At 43.6% G+C, this 26,795-nt stretch overlaps 2 protein-coding genes across 12 annotated transcripts in view; one reads left to right on the top strand and one right to left on the bottom strand.

The window, feature by feature from the left end:
- unc5a (unc-5 netrin receptor A) overlaps positions 1-9,887 on the top strand; it is a 195,819-nt gene extending 185,932 nt beyond the window's left edge. For all 8 annotated transcript variants that reach the window (XM_046866981.1, XM_046866980.1, XM_046866976.1 and 5 more), the window contains 3 exons: positions 151-315; positions 1,493-1,671; positions 5,435-9,887. In XM_046866981.1, coding sequence (XP_046722937.1) covers positions 151-315; positions 1,493-1,671; positions 5,435-5,600 — 510 coding nt within the window. In that variant the 3' untranslated portion in view covers positions 5,601-9,887. The remainder of the gene's footprint in view (positions 1-150; positions 316-1,492; positions 1,672-5,434) is intronic.
- A 2,547-nt stretch (positions 9,888-12,434) lies between these two features.
- The window catches only part of pdlim7 (PDZ and LIM domain 7), a 29,822-nt gene continuing 15,461 nt past the window's right edge, over positions 12,435-26,795 (bottom strand). For 2 of the 4 annotated variants that reach the window (XM_046866993.1, XM_046866992.1), the window contains exons 4-11: positions 26,547-26,574; positions 25,487-25,695; positions 16,353-16,408; positions 15,757-15,988; positions 15,335-15,515; positions 15,002-15,122; positions 13,008-13,123; positions 12,435-12,745 (exon numbers count right to left, since the gene is read on the bottom strand). In XM_046866993.1, coding sequence (XP_046722949.1) covers positions 12,659-12,745; positions 13,008-13,123; positions 15,002-15,122; positions 15,335-15,515; positions 15,757-15,988; positions 16,353-16,408; positions 25,487-25,695; positions 26,547-26,574 — 1,030 coding nt within the window. In that variant the 3' untranslated portion in view covers positions 12,435-12,658. Of the gene's footprint in view, positions 12,746-13,007; positions 13,124-15,001; positions 15,123-15,334; positions 15,516-15,756; positions 15,989-16,352; positions 16,409-23,995; positions 24,035-24,156; positions 24,177-25,486; positions 25,696-26,546; positions 26,575-26,795 lie in introns of all 4 variants that reach the window. The other 2 variants (XM_046866995.1, XM_046866994.1) reach the window with 2 other exon arrangements.

Here is a 26,795-nt window from a genome sequence, read left to right as displayed (position 1 = left end):
TTAACCAGTCTATTCATACATCTATCCTTTTCTTAAACAGGATATACAGTAGAATAATATTATAGGGTGTGTGACCGTGTGTGTGTGTGTGTGTGTGTGTGTACACATTCCCATGTCGTTCCCTCTATGCGTGTGTGTGTTTATGTACAGGAGATCCCGTTCTATCACATCTGGAGCGGCACACAGCGGAGCCTGCACTGCGCCTTCACGCTGGAGCGGATGGGCGTGAGCACGTGCGAGCTCTCCTGCACGCTGTGTGTGTGGCAGGTGGAAGGCGAAGGCCAGAGCTTCAGTCTCGACTTCAACATCTCCAAGGTAACGCGGCTGTTTACACCCCACGGTGTAGTCGCTCGTCACCTGCGCCGCAACCCGACTCGTTAGCAAACACTCCACCGGTTACATCGCCGGAGAAGTGCTCCTAAATATTTCCGCCATGCTCAGGCGATAATGAATCCCCAAAGACTCAACACTTCAATCCGAATCCATTTTAGCTGACTGACTGACATCCGCATTATAGCTCGGGATAATAAGTAGGTACGGATTCGCCCCAAAAAAAAAACTTGCATTGCCGGTGCAGTTGCCATGGAAACCGGTCCTAAGTAAACATTTATTTGGAGCAGAAGGGTTATGAGCACAAAGCGTAAAATAGAGCTGAAAGTGGATTTATGATTTATATCCGCACTCCTGAAAATAGAAAAAAAATCTCTGGCGCTTTAAAGAAAAGCCTTTCATACAGCAAACCGTCGGATTTCAGACAAACGGCGTTCCTATGACGATCCTGAGGAAAAGTTTCGCTCAAATTACAATAACCACAATATTTACTAATATCTGACTTTTGTCTCACTGCTGCTGATATACACTATGAGCAAAGGTTTGTGGAGACCTGAGCATAAGATTGTGGGTTTTTTCAACATCCCATGGAACCTCCCAGGATGAGTCATGCTGGAACAGGTTTGGGTCTCCTAGTTCAAAAGAAGGGACGTCCACATGCTAAGATGTTCAAAACAATTGTGTTTAGAGAAGCACGTATGGCTGAAAAGGTCAAATGTCCCAAAACTTATGTCCGTATAACGTAATAAAGAAAGACCCTAGTGGTCTTGGTGATCACCCTTAGCCTGGCTAATTAGTGAGGAATCTTAAGAAGACAAGGACATTCACACGCTAACTAAACTGCTATTGCAGCATCAGCAGAATTTCTGTTGCTTCCCAGTAAAAGATCTTGATCAATAAATCCGCCGCTAGAAAGAGAGTTCACTTGTCTGTTTGAGTTTCACTCGTTTAGTTACACTCAACGCTTCAACGTTACAAGCGCCCTCACTTGAGACGAAAACGTGCAAGCAAATTGCAAACAAATGAGCTGCGACTTCATTGATGCGTACGTGCGCTCGGATTTCTACCTGAATTCAATTCGTCTATTATTTACTGTCATTGTCTGATATAGTTAAATATAGAAATCTCAGCTCACTGTACTTTTGTTGTTGCGATGGTGCAGGACACCAGGCCACTCGATGCTGATCTCCTGTTGGTGGATAAGAGCAGCCCGGCTCTGGCCGGCCCTAGTGCATTTCAGATCCCCTACCTCATCCGGCAGAAGATCTGCAGCAGTCTGGACACGCCGTGCCCCAACGGAGCCGACTGGAGACTCCTCGCCCAGAGACTCAAACTCGACAGGTACGGTGCGCCTTTCACCCATCTCACAACTCCAAATACACAAACCTTCACCCACACACATCTCAGTGACGGTTTACTGATCAAAACGGAGACCCAAATACAATAAAAGTTTACGTGATGATACAGTAAAACCTACGTTGATTAGCACCAGGTTGCCTTTTTTTACACTTTTCTGGCTACAAGCTTCAGATTCTTACAAATAACACGCTTTACAAGAAACAGCTGGAAACAGGGGTGAATAAATGTGATTGGATATGAGTCAGAAATCTCGTTATGAAAGTAGGAGGCGGTGTTTATTGACGATTAAAAAGAAAGCTAATGTAATGTAAAAAAATGGGTTGCAATAAAATCCACCAATAGGAGGACAGCATATATATATATATATATATATATATATATATATATATATATATATATATATATATATATATATACATACACACAAACACAGACACACACATATACACACACACACATACATACACACAAACACATACATACACACACACACACACACACACACACATATATATATATACAGTATATATACATACACACACATACATACACAATAGGAGGACAGCACACACACACACACTATATGTTATATGTGTGTGTGTGGGCGTATATATATACACACCTTAACACTATATGGACAAAAGTATTGGGACACCTGTTAAATATAAAGGATGCACACCAAACCCAATGTGATCAGATGTCCACAAACTTTTGTCCATATAGTGTGTGTGTGTGTGTGTGCTAACAGAAGTAGAATATCCTGATTCCCTCATGCTGGATGTTTCTCTTTATGCGAGTCTGATGCGGAGCTGGTGGATGATGTAAACTAAACGGAACAAAGCCGTGATCTTTTAACTGCAGGTTAGAGGATCGTTGCGAGGATTCCCATCACGAGATTTCAACGGGATCCCGGACGAGTAATAATCTTTAAAAGCGTGTTTTCCTGCATGAGCTCTTGCTCTATCCGCGGTCCTCCTCGTTTTATTGAACGCAGGCGTGAATCCACAGGCGGCGATTTAATTAAGACTCCTAGTTAACGTCCTCTAGCTAATGAAGCGTTATGCGTAGACTTCATTTGTCCAATCAGCTTTACCTGGTCCAATTAATTACCCGTTTGAAGTGGCAGCGTTTGGCTTTAATTAGAACCCGAGCGCAAAACAATCCATTTACATTTACACACACAGAAACATTCAGGAAAAAGAATCTGTTTTAAATGTGTTTTGGGGTTTGAAAAAAAAAAATGAATGAATTGATTAATCCCCCTTTAAGACTTCACTTTTCCAAAGGAAACCACACTTCAATCCGCTCAGGTATTTTAGGAAAAACACAAAAAGGCCACGGGGTCGAACTCGAGCTGCGCCTTTTCGAGGTGTTTCCCTTCAGGATGGACCAACAAGAGCCTCGGCTTTGTTGCAATCGATCGGCTTTGATCCGAAAGGTTCCGGACGCTCAATAGAAAAAGGTCACGGCTACCTGAATATCAGCAAGGCAACAAAACATGGCGGCTCGCGCTAAACTATTCATCAGAATGAGCAATTATTTGGAATGTGGGTCGAGGAGCGAAGAGGCGACACGTGCGAACACACACGCACGACTACAGAGACGCTTTCAGTCGCTTCGTTATGTTTTTCAATTCGCTCCGAGGTCTCGTGTACATTTTTAACGAGTGTTTAGAAAAGTCGATATTTGAAAAAATGTCAACATTCACGCCGGCATTCGAAAAATCTTTCGCGAAAAAACACGCCGATTAACTGCGTATACCGTTCACAGAATGGATGGTGGACCCGCCCTTTCCTAAGGCTTTCAGAGTCCTCCATTAATATTGGCACCTTCATTACGTATGAAAAAAAACTGTGGTGTGAACTGGAGAGTCCACCAGCATTGACCATGGAATTGAAAGGATCTAAAGAGGTTCTGTATGGAGTAAAGGTTTTAGATCCCTCGCCATGAATTCTGCAACCTCGTCAAGTATTGGAGTACTGGAGTAGACAGTAATTGAGGCACACATCTATAAAATAATCCATATTATACACATATACATATATAACCAAATTCTAATGTTTTTTTTTTTCCGGTTTTGCGTGAACGCTCAACACACCACCAGCCCGATAAATCAGGAAACGCAAATCGGTCGGTATCTAATCGGCTGAATTTCAGAGCGTGCACAGGTGTGAGACATGACATGTTTACTATTTCTTTTCTTCGTCTGCCTCTTCTCGCCGGTTTCCACGCCGACGTACACGCTCCGTTCTCGAGGCAATTTATTACGCAAACACCGACTACTCCGCCTCAGCCAGGCATAAAACCTGTTACTCACGTCGTTTGCTTTTCATTTCGAGTTTATGTGCAGTTTCCACGTAAACGGGGAAAAAAAACAGGCTCGGATCATTTCAGAGCAACGAGGCGAAATCAAATCGGATTTACCCGAAAGAAAAAAGAAAGCTGACGTTAACTGCTTTCTCTCAGTCTTTTTTGTTTTACACACTCTCGAGTGCACTCACATGGAGGAGTGTAAACGTATACGTACCCTCAGGACATTAAGGCGGATGTAGGAATGTTATTGTTTAGCAATAAGACTTTTTTCTTACCCACTAATCACAAGGAATAAATATCTGGAAATACAGCAGTGTTAAGAGGAATAAAAGAATCAGAAATGAATAGCAGATATCTGCTTCTTCACTTGATCAACCCCATCACCTCCTCTCTGGTTCTTTTTTTTTTCGATATTTCTCCAGACTAGTTTCCTGCTTGCTATTCACAGAGCAGGAGAAAGGCTAGCACATGCGTCCTCGGAGACTCGTGAAGCGGTTCTGACTGACTGACAGGAGTGTAAAGCCATCCCTAATGATGGTGGGGGGCATTGGAGTTGGACCTGGTCCAGACCTTCCTACTAGGGCACCTCAGACCTGCATAAGAACTTAGCAGCAGCGTGTATTGAGCGTGTATTTCAGCTACGGATTCCTAGTCGGTTTCCAGGCAACTGAAGCATCAGCTTGCTAACGGATGTATGATTCGTCCCCCCCTGTGAGATTCATTTCCGAAAGAAATCGGATCAAATTACACGCCGCGTAACAAATTTGTTTGGGTTTGTTTGCCAGGACACGCGTGCGTTTTTTTAGCATGTGGTCCAAGGAGTGAAATTGGACCTGGTCCAGAACCTCCAAACAGGACGCTGAGGCAAATTTGGTGTGCTTCTGGTTGAATGAGTTTAAAATATAGGAGGAATCAGATGAGGTTCAGCTCCACAAGCTGGACTCCTGTTACTGCTATGTTGCATCCTCATGATCGAGGGTCTTTCACTATTTCGGGTTGCAAGAGTGCAAAATCTTACAGAATAGGAAATGGACCGCCGTTGCGTACAGCGGGACTGAGGTGATCGCAAACATGACCTGGTTCAGATCCTTCTATCAGGGTATCATGCTAAGAGCAGTGGGTTTCAGCTGGATAAATGGGTTTTGCAGTTATAGGAGGACTACGAGAGGAGGTTCAGCTCCACCCACCGGACTCTTGGCTCTGCTACGTCGCGTCCTCAGGATTGTCCTCAGGTGGCACAAACTTTTGCACTAATCTGAGAAATAAAAATATTTGATTTTTATTTCCATACAGCAGCTCTGCGGTGACTACGTGGGGGGATGCAGAGCTCGGGTTTAAACCCCTCCGTAGACGAAACAACTTCCGTTCGCATCACGGTGTTAAACATTTTCCTACTGTGCAAATCCCATCACTTGCTTCTGTCTTCCTGCAGACACGTGAGCTTCTTCGCGTCGAAAGCGAGTCCGACGTCTACCATCCTGGACCTTTGGGAAGCTCAGCACTTCCACAGCGGCAACCTGAACCAACTCGCCGCCATCATGGCTGAGATCGGCAAACAGGAGGCCATGATATTCCTGGTGTCCGACGGGGAGTGCTAACATCCATACACACACACACACTGCTGGGAGGTCTAACATAGGCAGGACTAATCTAACAGGGTTTAGCCACCGCTTTGGTGCGCTGTGACTATAAATACACCAAACACACACATGCAAAAGACATACACACGACACCCAGCAACGATGTATAGAACACTTACACCAGTGTTGTTGTTCCGGCTCCGTCTCGAACCACGGTTTTTTAATCCATCATAACTTTTAGGCAGTTTTTTTATGTCCTTTTTTTTTTTTTTTTACAAACTGGGAATAAAACAGAATCGGAGAAAATGTATTAAGACAACATAATTGTTAGGACAGAAAACCAGGACAGAACAAATTGTTCAATAAAACACACCTTATCGATATTCGGTTTAGAAGATTTGCAGATCGAGAGAAAGTCAACACTTCTCAAATCCGAAACCTTCACGTTCCACCGACAAGCCGACTAGCACTTAAATGATACGTTAGCTACGGCTTTTTTACCCTCCAGTTTCCAGGCAACCGAAGCATCAGCTTTGCTAACAGATGCACGATTTTGTCCACCCCTGTAGGATTCATTCCTCGAAGAAATCCGACGAAACGATTTCCGTCTGTGCAGCCGTGAGAGTTTTGAGCGGCGCGTGTTGTCGCGAACGTGTGGCGTTTAGCAATGGGCGAAACTCAAAAACAGAACAAAGGGAAAGAAAAAGAACTAAAAAGTTTCACGATGCCACGCTCGGGAAGTACAATCCGTTTCTTTATTGAAGGTTTTTAAGAAAATGTCCCTTTTTGAACCTGATGAAACGGTTAAAGTCGAATTCTGATTTAACACGACCACCAGCGTGCCGCTTAAACAAATATATACACACACACACACACTATATGGACAAAAGTTGTGGAAACCTGAGCATAAGACTGAGGCTTTTAAAACATTCCCATTCCACATTTAGTCCCCATTTGCTGTTAAAAGAACCTCCATTCTTTCCACTACTTCGTGGAGATTCTGCTGATCCAGACACACACGTGTTAGTAAAGTCAGGCACTGAAAAGGTTTTAAAATGGAACATGTTTCGTAGTTCATGAAGGAAAAATTTCTTAGTACCGAATCCAAAGACGACGATACAATTGTGTGCCTCCAATTTTGTGGGAAGTTTGAGGAAGAACCACATCAGGCTGGAAAGTCAGGTGTCCCAATACTTTTGTCCATACAGCGTATTTATTATTATAACAATAATAATAATAATGCAAAGCCGAGACAAGTCAAAGTGTATCTAAGTCATCTGTTTTTCTTTTGTCTTTTTTTCCCCTGCTTTTTCCCAAAGCCATAAATTTTCCCAAACGAATCGAGACTCAATATTGCAGATCGAATAATAAAAGCGTGTGAGGAAATAATAACATATGCAGGATCTTTTACAAGACGCAGCCGAAACGGAAATTTCAAAATGACGTTAAAAAAAGAAAAAATGAATAAAAAATTTCAGGGTTTTTTTTTTTCTGAAATCTAAAAGAAGAAAAAAAGAAAAGAAAAAAAACATTTTTTTTTCAATAAAACGACATCGAATTCGATCATTTTTTTATAAAGCACGCTGTAAAAGGGAAAGGAATTTAGTAGAAAATGCAATACTATGCGGTTTTTTTTTATATTTAAAAAAATATATATTTATTTTATGAATTCAATCCAATCGAATGTTAATCGTATTTTTGTTCCAGAGCCACTGGGAAGCTCGTGCTGTGTAGCATAAACAAAACAAAGAAACAAACAAGAAACGTCCGTCACGTGATTGAATGATTAATGTAGTAAGGAAGTTGTCTACTCGGCCCGCTTTCGCGCTCGCCGTTCTAGATGATGATCGCGTTAGCAGTGCTAGCTCGAGTCGTTATTGATTTCGATCGCGTTACGGAATCGAAAGACGTTTTGTACACACGAGCTGTTCCGTTTAGTGACATCACAACATCCGACATTGAAACCAAGCATTTTGGTGGCCTGTGAGTGTGATATCAGCCTTGACTGGTCCCCAGAACACGTTCACATTCGTCCAATCAGAACGCTCGAATGCAACGTGGACATTAAAAGAGCAGTTTGTGGACCGAAAAACGATCGGCGTTACGCAACACATCGACTCAGTTTTTTATTAATTTTTTTATCTGCGCCACTGCGACAGACACGAGGTTATTTTGTTCGTATGCAATTCGCCGCATCGCTTTTATTCGCATACTTAGGATTCAAGCGCGAATGTTAGACGGGTGCGTTGCCGGAAATTGTCGCACGATCGGCTACACTCGAATCTGGAATACGGTTTCCTCCCCAAACTGCTCCTTTAACCCGAATACTTCATGGTACTCGGAATTCAGCATTATACACTCTATAGACAAAAGTAGACACCTGGCTGGAAGATCTCATTTTAATTCATTTAAATATCCTCCACTCTTCTGGGAAGATGTTCCTCTAGATTTTTGTGGATATTTGTGAAAGTTCATCGAGCTATAACGCTGTTAGTAAAGTCAGGTAAGTGATGAAGTTGAGGAGGTGAGGAGGTCTGGGGTGCAGTCAGAGTTCACATTCATCTCAAAGGTGTTTGATAGGGTTATAGAGCTCTATAGCAGGAGATCTTCTACTCCAAACCATATAAAGCATGGAGCTGGCTTTGTGCACAGAGGGACTATCATGCTGGAACTAGTTCGAGTGAAGGGAAAGTTTTGTGCTCAATTTACACAATTGTGCGTCTCCAACGTTGTGGTAACGGTTTGAGGAAAAACCCACGTCTAGACTGGAAGAGTCAAGTGTCCAAATACTTTTGTCCGTAAAAGCGTATAACGCCGTGACCAGAAACCTCACGCTTTCCAAACCGGTTCCCAAGCTTTTCTTTTCTCTCGCGTCGTTTGTATATAAATACGCAAATCTTTTTCTATTCCAGTTCTGATGCCGACGCGACACATCTCTGGAAGTCGCTAACCAAAGTTTATGAGCCATTTCGAGACGAGTCGCTTTCCTTTTAGAACGTCGTCCGAACATTTCACGTCTGTAGGAAACCTCGTCCGAATCAGATCGATGTACATTTCAAACTGTGCGACGTTTCGATTTTCTTTGTTTATGTATAATTTTTTTTTTAAGCAATGTTTCACCCGGGAACACGATTCGTCCGAACTGTTCGTCATCAAGCACTTAGGGGAAAAACGGAAATGATATTTTAATACGAAGCCAAAAAAAGAAAAAAAGAATAAAAAAAAGGTGTTACATTTTGTCTAAGACCCGTGAAGTGTTTGGTGCATCGTTCATCGATTACAGCGTTATGTTTTGCACAAGGTTTTTTTTTTTAAGTCCTGAAATTGTTTGTGAAACATTTTTTTTTTTTTTTTTTTTAGTATTTAAAAAAAAAAATTATTTAAAAATTATTAAAAAAAAGCAAAAAATGTACTTTGTACTTTTCTCATTGTGTCCCGTCATAATGTGTGTTTTGAACGCTATCGTTTTTTATTTGTTGTCTTTTTTCTTTTTTTTTTTTTACACATTACACAAACAGAAAAATGAAAAGAAATCCAATCAAAAAAGGCACTTTTTTGCCAAATAAATAAATAAAAATAAACAAATAAAAGCCAACTCCAGACGTCACGTCGAAGCCGATCTTGCGATTTCCCCACACACGATTGTACATTGAGTCGAACTCAGCTGTTCTGTATAAAAGAGTGTGTGTGAGTGTACTGTTCATTTTTTTTCCCTCCGGCTTTTTATTTCCAAAAAAAATAAAAAAATTTAAAAAGAGAAGAAAAGATAAACAGTAGACGTGTGTATCTGTGAATGTTCTTGGATTTTCTTCATTCTTAATGTTCTTGCCTTTCTGCGAGTCAGAATGCTGTATTTAACACGCCACAGCGCTTATGCAATTGTACAATTCTTTTTTTAAACCATATTTTAAAGGGATTTTTTTGTATCTTTTTTGTTGTTGTTGTTATTACCCCCCTCCTTGCCCTCTCCCTCCCTCTTTCTACCCCCTTCCCCTCGCTCTGTCCCTTCCTTCCTCGCTCTCTCCCTCTTTCGTCAATGTAAATTGTCGTTCGATGACTTTGTGCTAACAGGAAGTCCCTCCCACCTGCCTCCTCTTCCCCCTCCCCCCCATGACCGAGGGGGCTTTCTCGACTTTTGGACAATGATCTGGATTTGTGGGTAGAATTTTGGAAATTCGTTTCTAAGTGCTTTCAAGTATTTACTTGGCCTTATGTATATATATATATCTATGAAAATTTCAGAAAGGTAATGTATAGTAATTCAACCTGAAATGTATGTAAATAAATTATATATTGTTAAAAAAACAAAACAGGAGTTGAGTCTTCATTTGATAGAATGGAGTTTTTTTTTTTTATTAACATACAAATAAACATGACCCCCTTCTTACCATTAAACGTACAACTACGGACGACTTTCAGGTAACATTCGTAACGTGAAGAAAAAAAAAATGATATTAAAAAAAAAAAAAAAAAAAAGGGATACAGCAGTTTTCCATTTTTCAATATATATAAAGACGCGTCGTGATAATATCTGGAGGTGCAAAGCTATTAAAGAGGCACTTAATACATCAAATACTTTCAGTACACAAGGTGGAGAAGAACGAGTAGCGCGCAGGAGGGACGACAGGATTCTGGATATTAATACCCCAAAAAAAAAAAAAAAAAACCCAGACGATGAAGGAGTTGGACTACAATGTTCTAAGCAGCAGTGCTTAATCCACACACCTCAACTCTCTCTCTTGTTCAAAACACACACACACACACACACACACACACACACACACACGCATGTTAGCTTGTAATTACCTGAATGATTAGTGAAAGTGTTAGAGAACAGAGACTGAGAATGCCACAGTGGTTCAAATCCTTCCTGATGAGAACAAAAGCAGAGGATCTTCACCCGCCCTGTGAATGGATAAAGATCTGGATACATGTGAAAAGAGCTACAGCTTTATGGTAAAAATCAAGATATTCTGGAAATGCACTCCCCTTTGAAATAATCACACACAACGCTTGTTGTAAAGCCGCAATTCAGTCTAGAACACTGAGGCGTCTATCTCAGGGTTGCCTTTTATCTGATATTATTATTCCCCATTGACTGCCATTGTGAACTGCCAACAATTAAGAGCTTGTAACGAGCTCAATTGGGCGACGTTTTAATCTAAAAAAGAGACACGCTTGAGGTAACTGAGACAGGTTTGAAGGCTAGAAGTGCTTTCCATGACAACATTAGATGAATATAGAAGAAGAGGGATAATACAAGAGGTGGCACCATCTGATTGTTTTAATTCCAAAACTGCTTTTTTGCTGGTTGCCCGTAGTAAAACGTTATCCGCCCTCTTCCACGTACTTGTGACGACGACCGACTTGCGACCGACAGTCGATTGACCGTATGCCCCGCCCACAATTTGACCTACCCCTTTGTAAAGATCGTTCCGGATTTGGACAGACACAGGTCTAATTAGTTCAGTTTGCAATCGGACTCGGGCGGACACAACGCCTGAGACGCTCCTCCTCCGAAGGATCTTTATTATTAGAGTGTAACGGTTGTCATTCTTGACGTATGGATGTTGTTTAATAACCGCGCGAGAAAACGAGCCTGTCACGCTCCCACATACGCTGCGGATTAAGTTGAAAAACGCCGCAGGTTTTCCCTTAACGACCTTGTAATTAGTGGAATGGGGTTTTAGAGCCGAGGGGAGGCCTGCAGGACTTGGACACACTGCTGCTAATGACTACGCTGCCCACTGAAGCAGGATCAGGCTCCATCAACAGGAGGTCAGATGCCAGAGTTATAAAATAAAGGTGAAAAACCACGTCGTATGATCACGGCGGCACCGTGCGCTCTTTGATAAGGGGCGATACCGTGTCCATCCGTTTTTCCTGATCTTTTTTTTTTTTAATTCATTCCTCAGAAATTGAGCTCGGCTCACGCAGGCCCTAAGCCTTTTGTTAATTAGAGGTACCTGTCGGATTAGAGCAGACACTCGCGGTGTGCTCGGTATGGGAAGCACGTAAAAGATCGTCGCTTCGGGTCAATGCGAACCTCTCGCAATCAGCGCTAATGCAGTGCTGCTCGGCTGCCAGAGGCTCATTTTTCTTCCGAGGCGGGTCTGCCATTACTTTAAGTACCGCGGCACACGGGGACGGAGGAGCGGCGGGTCGTCTGGGGACGTACGATGCTACGCTGACCCTGAGCCGAGGTTTCGAACCAGGACTCGAGAGCGCCCAGGTGCATCATATGGACAAAAGTTTGTGGACACCTGATTGTAAGATTGCTATGTTCCTGTCAAACATCACACTCCACGTTTAGACCCACAATTGCTCTTATAATAACCTCCACTCTTCTTCCACTAGATTTTGAAGTGTGTGTGTGTGTGTGTGTGGAAATTCAGCCAAATAAAACGGTACTGATGTAGGGTTTGGGGAAGAACTACATGGCTGGAAAAGTCAGGTGTCCCAATACTTTTGTGCATATTATGTATGCTACTAAAGGGGGTGCAATCTCAGCGAGAGAGAGAGAGAGAGAGAGAGAGAGAAAAGAGGAAGGCATGCATTTAGAAGCCCACAGTGACAAAAACTATTATGGTGCATTATTACTGCCTGGAATTTACATTTACATCCAACATCATTATCATTATCAGTAAGAATCCGGAAATGCTGGTAATCTCAAGATTTTTAAAAATTGCCTTTTTCCCCCCAAATAAATACTGACCGGGATGAAATGCTAACGTGGCGGCTATGCTACTTTTATTTTATTTCTTCTGTAAAGGACAAAAAAAAAAAAAAAATGGCTGACATTCCAGGAGTGAACTGACCTGATTCTATCTGTCGAGAGAAAACCCATGAACATCATTTCATACTATTTATTCGTTTAAAAACAACAAGATAGAGATCGCTGGGGTTTTCTCTCCGCAGACTTATTATTTATTTATTTTTTTAACTCCAAAACTTGGCTTCTTGACTACACAGAGATTTTGAGCGGATTTTAAAAACCCCTTCGCTACAGGATTCTCTCGGTGTTGTGTGTCGGTCTGTCCTGCCTCGATTCCTCTGGAGCGCTGGATCTCGGCTCCTCAGAGTGGAGAGAAGGCGTGACCTTTACACAAAGGCTTATCCTTCTTCGAGTAGAACGTCTTGCCCTCCAGGTTGACGTGGCAAAGCTGTACAGATAGAGAAGAGAAAGAGAAGAGAAAAGTGGAGTGTGAGTGAATGGGAATTCTAATCAATTTCAGAATGGGAGGGCAAAAGGGGCGGTAGTGGAGGGAGACGGCGTTTATTCCATTAGAGTCTGTTCAGCCGACAAACACGGGCATGAGGGAAAAAAAAGGTGTCCGGGGTCTCGAGGCGGTGAAGAGAGGTATTGTGAGGGACGGGCAGCCTGTAGACGATGCTACAAGCAGCGAATGAATCAAAAAGACTTACCGCACAGACGAAGCACGTGTCGTGCCAGCTGTAGCCTAAAGCTTCCAGGAAGCGGTCGCCCGCATCGATCTTAAAGTCACAGCCGTGACATTTAGTACCAAACATCTTTTCATAGTCTGTGGGGGAAACAAACAAAACCTCATTAGTTGATTAGCATACGAGAAGCAAGAGCTGAGTCAGAGAGAGAGAGAGATAGAAAGAAAGAGAGAGAGAGAGAGAGAGAGGGAGGGTTCATTTGACTCACAAAACCTTATCAAACCTGCCACATTATATTATTATATTGCACCAATTTTCTGCTGGTAATTTTCAGATAATATGCGTTTTTTTTCCCGCCTTTATAATTAACACTATCACATTATTATGTTTTCAGTATTATGTATGCCGTTACTTGTACAAGGGTCACACACACACACACACACACACACATACACGAGAAGCGTTTATTATTGTCCATGTACTTTGCTGTCGTTCACACTTTGTTTCAAAAATGATGACCAAATGAAAAAGTGAGCTCCTTGAAGAAGGTTTAAATGCTTTGGAGAGGAAGATCTTGCTGCTATAGAGCTCTGATCTCATCCCTACTGAACACCTTCGGGAGGAGTGTAAATGCTGACTGCACCCCAGGCCTCCTCACCTACATCAGTACCTGCCTTTCATAGAACCCTTGTGGCTGAACACAAATATCCATAAGCACACTCCAAAATCTAGAGGAACATCTTTCCAGAAGATTGGAGGGAATTAGAAGAGTGAATTGGGAGTAAATGTGGAATGCGATGCTCGAAAATCACAAAGCGTACTTATGACCAGGTGACCCAATACTTTTGGTGATAGTGTATACGGTATTATAGGATTTTGATGATCACTTTACAGTGTGATTTAATGAAAAGAGAAAATGAATAAACAAGTTCACAAAATCACAAAAGGAACGAATTCACAATTTGCCAATAAAAAAAAAAAAAACCAACTCCGACAATAACATAAGGCGAGAAAATGTGAATTGGAACAAATAGCAGGTTAAATGGGATACTGAGGCCAGTCTTTCCCAGTCTTCACCAATCAGAAACTATAATAATGAAAATGATTACTATTTTGCATAGTTAAGATAACGGATTACTAGCTAGCGGATTAACTAACTAGCGGTATCTCACACACACACATACTGATGAATATATGGCATTAAGTTTGCGACGTTTGCGACAGTAGGTTATCTCTGATTCCTCAACAAAATGACGGTTCGAACGATCATACGAATTATGTGAAGCCGCAAAAAAAAAAAAAAAGTCGGGCATTTCGCCGCTTTCGCGATGTGTCCCGAATCACAAAAATCGCAAAACACTGGAGGGACTGATTATCCACGTCCTCGCTTATTGCCCCAGAGGCTTAAACACAAACAGCTCCAGATGCTCCAATGCACTTTCCCTGATTTTCCATTACAGTTAGAGGTTTAAAGTCTCCGGCTTACGGAACGCCGGAGCTTTTTTCCCCCCTCTTCTTTCCTTACATGCTGAGACTGCAGCTATTTGATCAACACTCAAATCCTGGTTTCTAACCGAATGCTGACACAGGAACACTTGAGCCGAGAAATAAATAAATAAATAAATAAATAAATAATAATAAAAAAAACACCGATGCACTGACCGGATGCTTCGTTCCTATAGTAATAATAATAATAACCCTCGTACGTGTATTTCTGGCCGTGTTAGATAGGACCGAAAGCTGGATCCGCACATAAATTCTACAAGCACACACGGATAAACAGGAAGCACAAGAAAAGATTAAAAAGGTCGGAAAAAAACTATTCAATTAAAAATGAAAAAAGAAAAAAATAGTAGATTTTATTAAACTATCAAAAAGCTCAAAGCGAACAATCGTTCGCCCCGGAGAATCCGAGTGCGGTCCGATGTTCAGTGGGGCTTTAATGCACACATCCGAGCAGCAGAGTGCGAGCGATTAAAAAGGCCAGGGCTCTGCAGGGACGGTCTCTAGGCTCTCACCTCTCTCGCAGTAAGGTTCTCCCTCTTCCATATAGAAGGCCTGGTTTCTGATGGGCCTCTTGCAGGCAGCGCACACGAAGCACTGAACGTGGTAGGTCATCTTCAGGGCATGCATGATCTCCTGGCGAGAGAGAGAGAGAGAAAGAGGGATAGAAATGTGTTCGCAGGTCCATCGCTTTTCTCGCTCACATTCATGCAGGAAAATCGATAAACCAAAATTAAAAAAAAGAAAGTACAAAAACCTCCTGCTTGCCCCCATTTGAACCATTGAGCATATAAACGCTAGGTTTTATAAATTAAAATAAAGAGATAAAGAAACACAAACTCGCTCACCCCCGCAATCGTTTTCTTGCACTTGGCGCAGTTGGGGGCGTAACGGTTGTCGTAGCATTTGGTGCAATAGACCGAGCCTTTTTCCTCAAAAAAGCCGCCTTCGTCGAGCACGGCCCGGCACTGACAGCACGTGAACTCCTCCGGGTGCCAGGAGCGGCCCAGAGCCACCACGTAGCGACCTCTGAAACACACACACACGTTTCCTTTTTACGGTCAATGGGCCTCTCAGGGTATCCACGAAACTGCTACAAACTCTTAATGGAAATTGCAGGTTGCTCAGAAATGACAAAATCGCATTGATCGGTGTAAAACGCGATTTGACCTTTTACCTTTCCGCCTGATCAACTACATATCGACTCTGTCTCTATTTTAAGCTCACTACACAAAAGTCAGGTGGTGTGACCCGAGGCTCGCGGGGGTACCTGATGATCTTGTTGCATGCGGCGCAGAGAGGCGTGCGCCCCGAGTCAGGTTCCGGGTTCTGCTGAGCGGCCTGTAGGATGGAGCTGCGGCTCTGCTCGGGCGTCGGCTGCGCCGGTTGCTGGTGCTGCGTCACCACCGTGCTCGTCTTATCCGGGCGGTAACGTTCCGCGAAATTCGAGTCCGTCACCCAAGGAGGGCGGCTCGACGGTCCAGAAGATCTAGCGGCCGGAGCTGCACGGTGGGGCGACAAACAGAAAGAGGCTCATGCTAATGACCTCCTATTCAATTAAAACACTTTTATATTATAGTATTCTCAGGAATCGTGGCAAATCAATTTGGCACAAGCTTTCATCTGTGATTTCTTTGTCTTCGAAGAAAGACGGCGCTCCGTTCAGGCTTTGTACAACCTCCTTCATCAAAAACGGAACATTTTCAAGGGTCGGCTATTTTATTTCAGAAAGTGTATTGAATATCGAATGAATGGCGAAATGGTAGAATGATAGTCAAGGACAGACATGATTTGAAATAAGAGGATGTGATGGGAAAATCACTGGAATGTGAGATTATGGGGTATTTTTTATCTTTTTTGCTTTACCTCGAGCTCCTTCGGGCTTTGAAGCAGGTTTGCTGGGGCACGGAGTCACTCCGTGGCTGTGGAGAAAGAAAACAAGGATCTTCAGAATCGGGATTGGCAGGAAACCAGCACGTCGCTACAAACCAATAAAAAATGTTACAGGCCAATATAAGGTCTGGCCCAAACATCCTGCAGGTTAAATCATTTCATAATGAACACACAGCAGCCTGGTCTAGAGTCCCAGAGAACGAGCTCGGAGGTTAATGATGTTCCCCCACGGTACATAGTGCTCGCATATTCTACTGACCTGAGCGGCCTTACATTACAGTCATATCGAATTTCTGGCTTTCGTTACATAAATGTTCCTAATGACAAGGATACACGTGAACATAAACAACTGTAAGTGTAAAAGCCAGCCATCCTTGGGGCCGCCACTGCACAGGTCCGATAAGTATCCGAACGCGCACTTGTGTTTGTTTTCCTGCACGGTTCCTAATGAAACTGCTGGCCATTGGACGGCTCTTTGTCTGCTGAAATTGCGATTCAGGGCGTCCTGCAGGTGCTGTACGAGGCAGAGATTGAATCTCTCTCCTCTCGAGTGAGCCGGGGGTTTGTCAGGAGTAGAAGCGGCAGGGGTTTCTCTCCGACGCACACGTCCGAGGTCGCTTAAGGACAAGCAGATGGTGAACGCTCGTCTGTCCTGCTGAAAACTCGCCTGCAGTTTGGTCACAGAGGAGCGGCTTTACACAGCAGTGCCTGGCAACGTTCACGCATCCATCTGCAGCTTCACCAGCGTGGCCTCTTCCCCGCCTGTTTGCGACGCGATGCGTGGCCTGGGCGCGGAATTAAGGAACGGATTGAGTGGAGCGTCATGGATTAACTTTTGACATCGAAAATGGAAACCGTCTGACTTGACACGTTCTGGTCAACATTTGCCTATCTAAGGCACATTATCATAGACAAACAAGAGCGGGCTAAATGACCATCCCTGCCTCCGGAACAAGATTACAGTCCTTGCCGTTTGTTATTTTAGCTGTCAGTAAGAGAAGTTAGCTCTCTAGTCTAGCGGTAGCATCAAATGTCCTTCCCTCATTCAACAAACAAAGAAAAACCCTTCTCGTTATGAAAGTTTTCATTCTGTACGTTGACTTCTTGTCGTGCTTTTCGTTTCGAGCGTCTATTTAAACTTGATGTGCACGCAGGTATGTGGATACCGACTTTATCTTCGTGTTGTTTCCGTTCCTTTGATCGAGGCATCCGCTCTGTCTGAGACGCATCAGCATCTAAAATTGAATCTCCCAGCCTCCCTGATTTACACCGCAACGCTTTCTTCTGTACCTAATATAACCTTTCGCATTCTTCAGAGTCCCTGGAGCTCAAAGCACAACACGACACTTTTTTTTCCCTTCTCAGTCAACGCAGCGCTGTAAATAAACCATACCTGCTGAACAGCGACTTATTTTGCGAATGCGTTGCTGAGATTTAACGCGAAATTCCTGGAGAATCTCGGCAGCGAGGAATAAACGAATTAGAGTCGCTTTAAACCGCGTGTGTACGCGTTATTACAGTTTGAACGTGGAACGCCTCGATTCGAGACGTGGCTCATTGCGACAATCGAGGCGACGCCGTGAAGCGTTTTACAGTCTTGGATTCCTAATAAAGGTGGACGAGTATGGTCATGCTGTCCCCTAGGCGGCCCTTGAAAACTAGATCATGTCTGCTGCAACATTTTAGTCATTAAAGTTTCTGACTAAGATCTGAATCTTCAGCTCTGCCCGGTTCATTCGCACACACGACCTCTGGATGGAGATGACTTCAATTGGAGAGCACTCTTTGCAGATGGTTCCACATGATCAGCCTGAAGACCCATCCATAAACAAATGAAGAACTGTAATTATTATAAACAGTCTGCTACAATGGTTTAGGACCCCAGTTTGAATCAACACCTCAACAATGATCGAACTGTAATGAACGGACAGTCAGGACAACCCTGATGACGATGGGGTTTCTTTTTGAGTCTGGTTCCTCCTAAGGTTCCTTCTTCATATCAACACTCGGGGAGTTTTTCTTTCCCACATTTGCCAGTGGCTCGTCATTAGAGATTAACATCTTTCCCCAACAATACTCATCCCAACACCCACCATGGTTGGCATGGCACCAATACGATGCCATAATCTTCCTCATAAGCCATGAACAAATATTTTATAGTAGAAACACTGTCTGGCACCACAATGAAGCCGCCGTCTTGGATAAAACTCCAGCAGTACAAAACGAATAAATGTTAATGTTCCACCTGGACCCTCATATGGTTGCAATCCGGCATAAACCTGCTCATGAAGAAAAGTTTGTTCCGAACTTTCAACGATACCAATATAAATCCAGACGCCGCATTTGTTTTATCTCTACGATTTTCACCCTCCACGCTGAAAGCTCAGGTCAGATAAATATTTTATAAAAAGTTCCCGTGGAAGTATTATTGATATCTCGTCGCTATTATTCATACGCCGTCCTCCAAATGCTAAATGATCCTCGCCCTTAACGGCCAGCCTCATATATCACTTTTACTTCGCGGGTTTCTTCTTTTTCTCTTTGCGTGTGTGAGGAATGCGAGAATGTGAATGTGTGTGTGAGACCGTCTTGTATTTGAGGACACTACAGTCAGGCTTGATTAATGTTCCATGGATTACCGTTAATCAGCTTGCGCTTACCCAAACCGGTCGGTACCACTCGGGCGTGACTCGGCTCCTTGTTTCTTTTCAAAAGACTTGAGCAGAGATTCGCAGGAGAAGAGAGGAGGGGGAGGGGGAGTGGGGGGTAGCCTTTAGTGTACTTGTCAATCATCAAACTAAGTGTAATTTCGATTAATCCCTTTTTATACCCAGGACAATGCTGAACAGTGCAGGAATCTGCTGTGAGAATACAAATCATGCAAAGCTAAATAATATCCCAAATACTGCATTCTATTGCTTTTTTTTTCCGCATTTAGTCTCCACACAACCTCCACTCTTCTGGGAAGATCTTCCACTCGATTTTGGAGTGTGCTTGTGCAGATTTCATTCATCCACAAGGGTGTTAGTGAAGTCAGGTACTGATGTAGGTGAGGTGAAGAAGCCTGGGGTGCAGTCAGACTTCCAATTCATTGTTCAATAGGGTTGAGTTTCGGAGCTCTAGAACCATGTAAACCAGATAAAGAGCTGACTTTGTGCACAGGAACGATGTCATGCTGGAACAGCAGGTTTGGCTCTCAGTTCGGGAAAGAATCCCAAATGGCTGGAAAAGTCTGAGTAGACTTTTGGCCATAGAGTGTATTTAATGTCTTAATGAGAACATGTGAATATAAACAGCAAAAGCTACCAAAAAGTACTAACAGATCTGATGTTCCTTCTGTCAACGAGTGAATTTAAAATGCTTTCTGACAGAATCCAAAAAAAAAAGATAATTCTTGCTGAGATGCCTCAATGTTGTGAAAAGATCTTGAAATATGACATCACGATCTACATCACCCAATACATCCAAGTGCTCCTCAGAGATAAGAGCGTTTTTAATCGACCGGCCAATCAGGACGCAGCTCGGGATCTTGGCACACAATTGTACAAGACGTCTATGGATGGGGCGGAGTGGAATCTTCCTGGGAGACTCGATCCTGTTCCAGTATGACAATCCTCCTCTGCACAAAGCCAGAACCATGAAGATACACTGTACATGGGTTGGACTGGAAGATCTCCTGCCAGAGAGCTTTCAACCCTATTGAACACCTTTGAGATGAATGTGAACTCTGTCCGCACCCCAGACCTCCTCAAGTCACCTACATCACTACCTGACTTTACTAACACCCTGGTGGCTGAATGAAATCTCACACAAATCTCCACCAAATCTAGTGGAACATCATCCCAGCAGGAGGTTATTTTAACAGCAAATGGGGACTCAATGTGGAATAGACTGTTCTAAAAGGCACATAATAATACTGATACACACTTTGGACTATAATCGTAATCCAGACGCAGGAATGTTATTATTTTCGGCACTCAAAGATCTCTAAGCAGCACGGCCCTCAACAACGGGCGTTAAGGCTTACGGTTAGCGAGGTAGAGGGTACGATGGAAGATTTGAGATGAAATGTACAAAAAATAAAGATCATAATAGGACACAGTAGGAAGGAAGTCAAGTTTTTAATGATTGATGAGTTCAGAAAAGAAGCAGAGGAGACAAAACTGGTTTCAGGACAGATTTTGCTCTTTTTTTTAATCTAGACAGAAAGAGGAAGTGAAGTATGAGAAATTCAGATGGAAGAGGAACAGGTGAAGGAACTACGCACTATACAGTCGAGTGAACACAGTCCAGTACCTGACAATTCCCTCAGACTAGCTGTACTAAAGACTCGTGTGTAGGAACACGGGAGAGAGCGTGTGCTAACTCTACAGCAGACCACACTCAGGCTGGGTTAAAGGACTCTCGAGGTTGCGTTACTTCTTGTGGGTTTTTTTGTTAGTTTTTTTAATCATTTTAATCTTCCCTAAACATCCCAGGCATCACCGGGGTCAGCGTAGGCCTGTGACTGGCACACCGTGTTGCCCTGGTATGACGTGAGGCTCGGGCTGGGTGTGGCGTGACGCCCGGCCGTTCAGGACTTGACGTTGAGGGAGCGGGCGGACCTGTCATGGTGCCAATCCCTCAGCCTGGCATAGCGAGGGCTCTGAATCTCGGTGAGGAACTTTTCCCTGCCACAGCCAGCACACACACACACACACACACACACACACAGAGAGAGAGAAAGAAAGGAGAGAAGAAAGACAAGACAGCCACACACAATAAGAAATGGAAATAGAACAAATGTTCTTGAAAACACAAGCGCACACGCCATGCAGTGGACCGTTTATAAAATCACATCGCCAGCCTTCATCGCGACGCTTGAAAAACGAGCGAGTTAGCGATTTCCACTGCACTTCATTAGAGCCACACCGAGTTTCCACTGCTGGTATTTACCTGGACCTTTTCATGGTCTCATCGTCCGGGTCCTGCACTGAGAAAAGCACGACACACACACACACACGCTAATCAGGTCCTATTTATCACTGGCTTTCAATAAAAGACACACCATGAATAAAAATAGTATTCAAATTCATTGCATAGAGTATACAATATATCTAAATATGCAAATTAGCGCTCACAAGCAGGCGGATCTTTGTCATCTGTCTATTGACGCTCTAAACCATGAACTCACTTAAGGGTTTTCTCAGTAACAGTAGTGAAAACTTCTGCAGCCATGATGTTTTCTTTGTATGTTTGGTATTCATGGAAGGTATTAATATGAAGGGCAATAGAAGTTGCAATTATACGAAAAACCCTCCTATATAAAGTACTTCAAAAAAACAGTCTTTAGGCATAACGTTATTGGCGTCTTTCCTTAATTGAGAGCTCCTGCTACGAGGCGAAGTGCGTGTACTTTTTGTTCGGAACAATGAAGCTGCAGCAGGTATTCAACTACAAAGGTTTCTTTCGAGTTACATGAAAGAAAAAAAGAAAAACTCCGCTTTACTAGGTCAGATCAGAGTCATTCAAGTCTGATCAAACGCGCAGTAAGTCTGATCCCTAAAGCTGCGGAGATTAGACGTGGCTTTCTTCTCCTAAACAGTTCAATCCCCCCTGACATCAGATCAGATCACCTGTACAAACGCTTTTTAGTCTCGCGCCGACATGCGGGTGGAGGTCTTTAGCTGAACATGGCGACAGGATTTCTGCACGAGTCCTCTGATACCTTCAGGAACTAAACGAGAGCTGTGGGGTTTATAAAGTACTTCGATAAGAAGCTGCTTGTATTTATGAATCCAATATAAAGCCCAAGTCCCAAAGGCCACGCAAGATAAAACTCTAGAAAGACTTCAGGGGCAGCAGGTGGGTCTCCTTATAAAGAAAAAGACACGAGGATGTCGTGAAGCAAACGTGTGGAGCAAAATGTATCTGTTGCCTCCAAGTCTTTCTAGAGCTCTTTTTGGATGGTTCTTGGACTTCTATTCTCTCTCACTGATCAGAAATCTAGCGAGGACCTTCTGTACATAGACATTTGCACAACGATTGTTTAATTGCATTATATTGAAAAGAACTACAAGTCCAGAATTGTCTATCTATTTATCATCATGTCTCCATGGAGCACGCTTTGTGCACCGGGTCATCGTCATGCTGGTATGAGGTATGAGCCTCTTGGACGATTCTGTGCTGGTAGTTTGTTGGCACTTAACCATCACACCAATATGTGGTTCATCCCCCAAACTACAAGCCATAGAATCGTCCAAGAGGCTCAAACCTCGTTCCCGGTGCTCCATGAAGACATGGAGGCTGAAGTGGAAGGTGCGTTGATGCTTTTGTCCTCCTCGACTCCACTCAGAACGTTCGGGATGATCTGGAGATGGAGCAGTTGAATGCTGTAGATTTAGGGAATGTGTGTGCACAAAAGAAAAAGCTCTACACAACATCTGGGTGTGCTGGTCAGGTGTACGCATAGCTTTGGCCATTAAATGGGTATGCACGCAATGGAACATCTGGATAATCAAAGCCTACTACGTTTTTTTAACCAGAGATTTGCGATGCCGCATGACAGCAGCTGATCAGTCCATCTTGAGGACTAAGGATTAGTGCGGTTTGTTTCAGCTTGTGAGCGTCTTACTGTAGTCAGTCCCTGTAAGCTGGGCGAGGATGCGGAAGGAACGGGACTGTGTGGTGCCGGTGCGAGGCTGCCAGTCCTGCGTGTCCTCGATCAGACGCTTCTTACTGCGATCGTTTGGGATAAAGCACGGGGCGTTCTCTGCCCGCAGACCGTACCTACGTGGAGGAGTCAGGTGTGTTAACGTCCGAGGATGCACACTGCCCTAACACACACACACCCCACACACAACATGCTGATGCAGGATGTCACCGTTACACGATTTATCTTTGCCTATAATCTGGTTCATGAGCGTTCCGGCTTTTAGTATTTATTCCACTAGAGTGCACCATTCGCACTCGAAATCAATCGGAGTGATTAAATGACATGCCACTGACCCACTGTAATGAAACTGGGGGTAATAAGGATGCGGTGACCCTGAGCTGTGATCTGTTATGGGTCGAGATTAGGCTGCTTTCATGTGTAAAAAACAAACAAAAATAAAACTGTTTTAAAAGCACCGGTGTGCGTTTTTCAGGGTATTTCCTGACCTGACCTGGTCATAGGTTACGAGCAGGTTAAACACCTGAAGGGTAACGTTAGCGTTGTTAGTGACGGAAAATTTCCCATCAACTAGAATATTTTCGGGTTTAAATCTAGGACTTTCCGGAGACGTCGCTAATACGGGATAAATAAACAGACATGTAAAGAGACAGAAAGACAGACAGATAGAGGGCTAGAGATAGAGAGAGATGGACTGTTGGACAAAGAGACAGCTAGACATGCATTAAGACAGACAGACAGAGTGATAGAGAGACACACACACACACACACACACACACACACACACACACACACACACTCCACCAATTCATACCACTCGGATCTGTATTGTCAGGGTTTGGTCACATGACAATACCCCAAAAAAATAAAAATAAATTCCACAATACACAAACTAACACACACCGGTTGGTTGACAAAAGCAACACAACCTCGTTCTCGGCAGCCTCCTGCCCTCTCAACTTACTTGTCTTGGTACAAAGCTTCATAGAATCCCTCTCCTCTACTGAAAAAGGAGATAAAAGGTAGAACAATGAAGCAGGATGGAATAAACACGGCTGATCACAGAAACGCGTGTCTGTCCATCAGCCCAGAAAGAAGGAAAAGATCAAAGAAAATGATACTAACTTGTCAATAACTTCCATCTGCTGTATAAGGAAAAGCAATAGAAAAGAGAGATTAATATCTTTTGTATAAATCGCACTCGCGCACTAAATCAAGATGCAGCGATGTGAAACGAGTCACGGCGTGTGGCGTGTACGGTGTAAAACACGTGCATGTTATGGGAAGCTGAAAGCAGCCAGAAAGCAAATCTGATGATCGCGTTTATTACACTCTGTAATCTGATCTTTCACAACGTCTGAGAACCTGCGGGACACTGGGGGGAAGGCGTCGTAGCCCCGGGGTATGAGAAAAGATAAATACAAAAACAGCGCTACCCAGAATTCAGCTCTTTCTTTTAAAACTTCCTTAACCATCGTTCGTCCTCTTTTAAACGGATACTCGCGATCGGAATTTGGGCTCATCCCAAAAAATGGGTTTATAGCTCACTTTAGCAGCAGTTGTTCCACTCCAACACCAGGGGGCATCATCATGCTGGAACAGGTTTGGGAATTCTAGTTCGAGTGATGGTCAAATGTCACTCTACAGCATCCAGAGACGTCCGATACGATTGTTTGCCTCTGGAATTGTGGTAACAGATTGGAAAGGAACAAAAGGAATGAATAGAATAGAATTTGTATACGGCGGAAAAAAAAGAAGAACAAAACGGGTTGAACGCGTAAACGTGGCTGCTTTTGATTTAACCCAAAGGAAGAGTCCTGATTTCCAGATCGACGATGTGTCAGGACGGCTTTCTCCGTCCCCCCCAACCCCCCAATGTACGGGTGATGAGTAACTCAGCACCAAGGCAGCAGGAGCACTCTGTGAACTCAGCGCATTTTCCGTGGAGAGGCCGGGATCTATAAACAGACACACACACACACACACACACACACACACAAGGTCCCCACAACTCCCAGTGGCCCCACTTGACTTGTTCCCCAAAGCTGAAGAATTCATTGCCTCCTGTTCTGGCTCACTTGACCAGCAACATCTGTTGTTTTGAGTGTTTCAATAAAAAAAGAAAAAAAAAAAAAAAGTGGGGACTCGTTAAAATCCGAGCTCTTGCCGCCTTTAAAAGAGGAGAGACGAGGGCGAGCGCGGGTCGGCGTACGGGGGACAATAAAGAAGAGAGGAGAGGAAAACAGATTGAGGATTGCACGAGATGGAGTGGCTGCTTTATGATGATGACGACGATAAATAAATACAAACAAGACTAAGGCTTTCCAGAGAAGGAGAGGCGAGGGGGTCGGGGGGTTCTTCAAGAACCCAATATCACCATTTGAATCTGTGGTGCAGTCGAACATATGCGACGGGTTTATACCGGTCTCCTCGCTGTGAGCTGTGGATCACCTACCCGTTCTGAGAAGGGGGCGTGCTGCCTGACACCGGCGCGCTGGCGCTAGTCGCGCTGGCGTTAGCCTTGGGAACGTACGCCACCGGTTTGATGACGGGCCCTGTGCTGGGGTTGCTACCCGGCGCGCAGAACGGCCGCGCCATCTTGTTTATGGTCGTGCTGGGCGTGAAGTTGTACTTTGGTTGAGCGTGTGCAGTAGCAAGCGATCCCTGAAGGGTCACACAGTGAAACAGACACAAAACCATGCAGATCAAACACACACGTTGACAAACACAGAATGGACGATCCCAGAATCCCTCGAGAGAAGATGCTCGCTCAAGATTGATATCAGCGATTTATTTTTTTCAACAGGTGGCGTCCAGGTGTTGCATTGCAATTTTATAGCGCTTTATTACTCTTAACAAAAGAAGTGATAAGTAAGGAAATCTGCCATCACCTATTATTCAGCCTGAATGAGCGAGAGAGAGACAGGAGGGAACACACCCTATTGTTGAAGCAATATTTCTGTTGGACCTCAGCCAGTTCACACCCTCTGTGTTTTCTGCTACCTTGAACAGGTCGAGCTTTAACCTTTAAACTGGCACTGAAATAGGAAACCAGACGTTTTTTAGTGTGCACTGCTCTAGCGCGGCCACACGGTGTCACTGTTTCACCCACACCAAAAAAAGAATTTACCTAGTCCATAGTTTACACTGAATCTAATATCCTTTTTTTTTTTCTTCAAATCAAATCGGGGAAATAAATATCTTTCTGGGATGGTGCATTCTGTCCGAGTGCAAAAAACAAACGTCACAACAAAAAAAAAGCATGTGGCAAATAAAACACACTCCTGCAGTGTAGTGCAGCAAAAAAAATAAAAAATAAACAAATAAATAAATAGCCTCTGTACAACCACAGAATGCCAAACAAGGCTTAAGACATCGATCCTTGGATGTGAATGTGGAAAGGAGCGAGTGCGTGTTTATGTGAAAAATTCCAATTGTGTACGAATGTTTTGGTCGATACGAGGCTACGTGACGGCGCAGAAGAGAGCGAGCGCTGAGGAGAAACGGCTGTTTACCTTCTGTTCGCCTCCAGACTGGACAGCTCTGTTGAGAGAGAGAAAGAGAGAGAGAGGGAAAAAGGTTACTGCAATAGTAAAGCTTAACAACTCCATAGTTACAGCTGATTTACGGAGACTTGTACTCTTGTAGTTCAAAGTAATCCAATGCAAACTACCTTTTTTTGTCTTTTTTTATTTAAAGAAAATATACCAATATTTCTAAATATCCGGTGAAACTTTCCAGAAGACGACGTTTAACATTTACGG

The sequence above is a fragment of the Silurus meridionalis genome, chromosome 14, assembly GCF_014805685.1.
Source record: "Silurus meridionalis isolate SWU-2019-XX chromosome 14, ASM1480568v1, whole genome shotgun sequence".
In the NCBI taxonomy this organism is placed as follows: domain Eukaryota; kingdom Metazoa; phylum Chordata; class Actinopteri; order Siluriformes; family Siluridae; genus Silurus; species Silurus meridionalis.
This window is presented reverse-complemented; position numbering and strand designations above follow the sequence as displayed.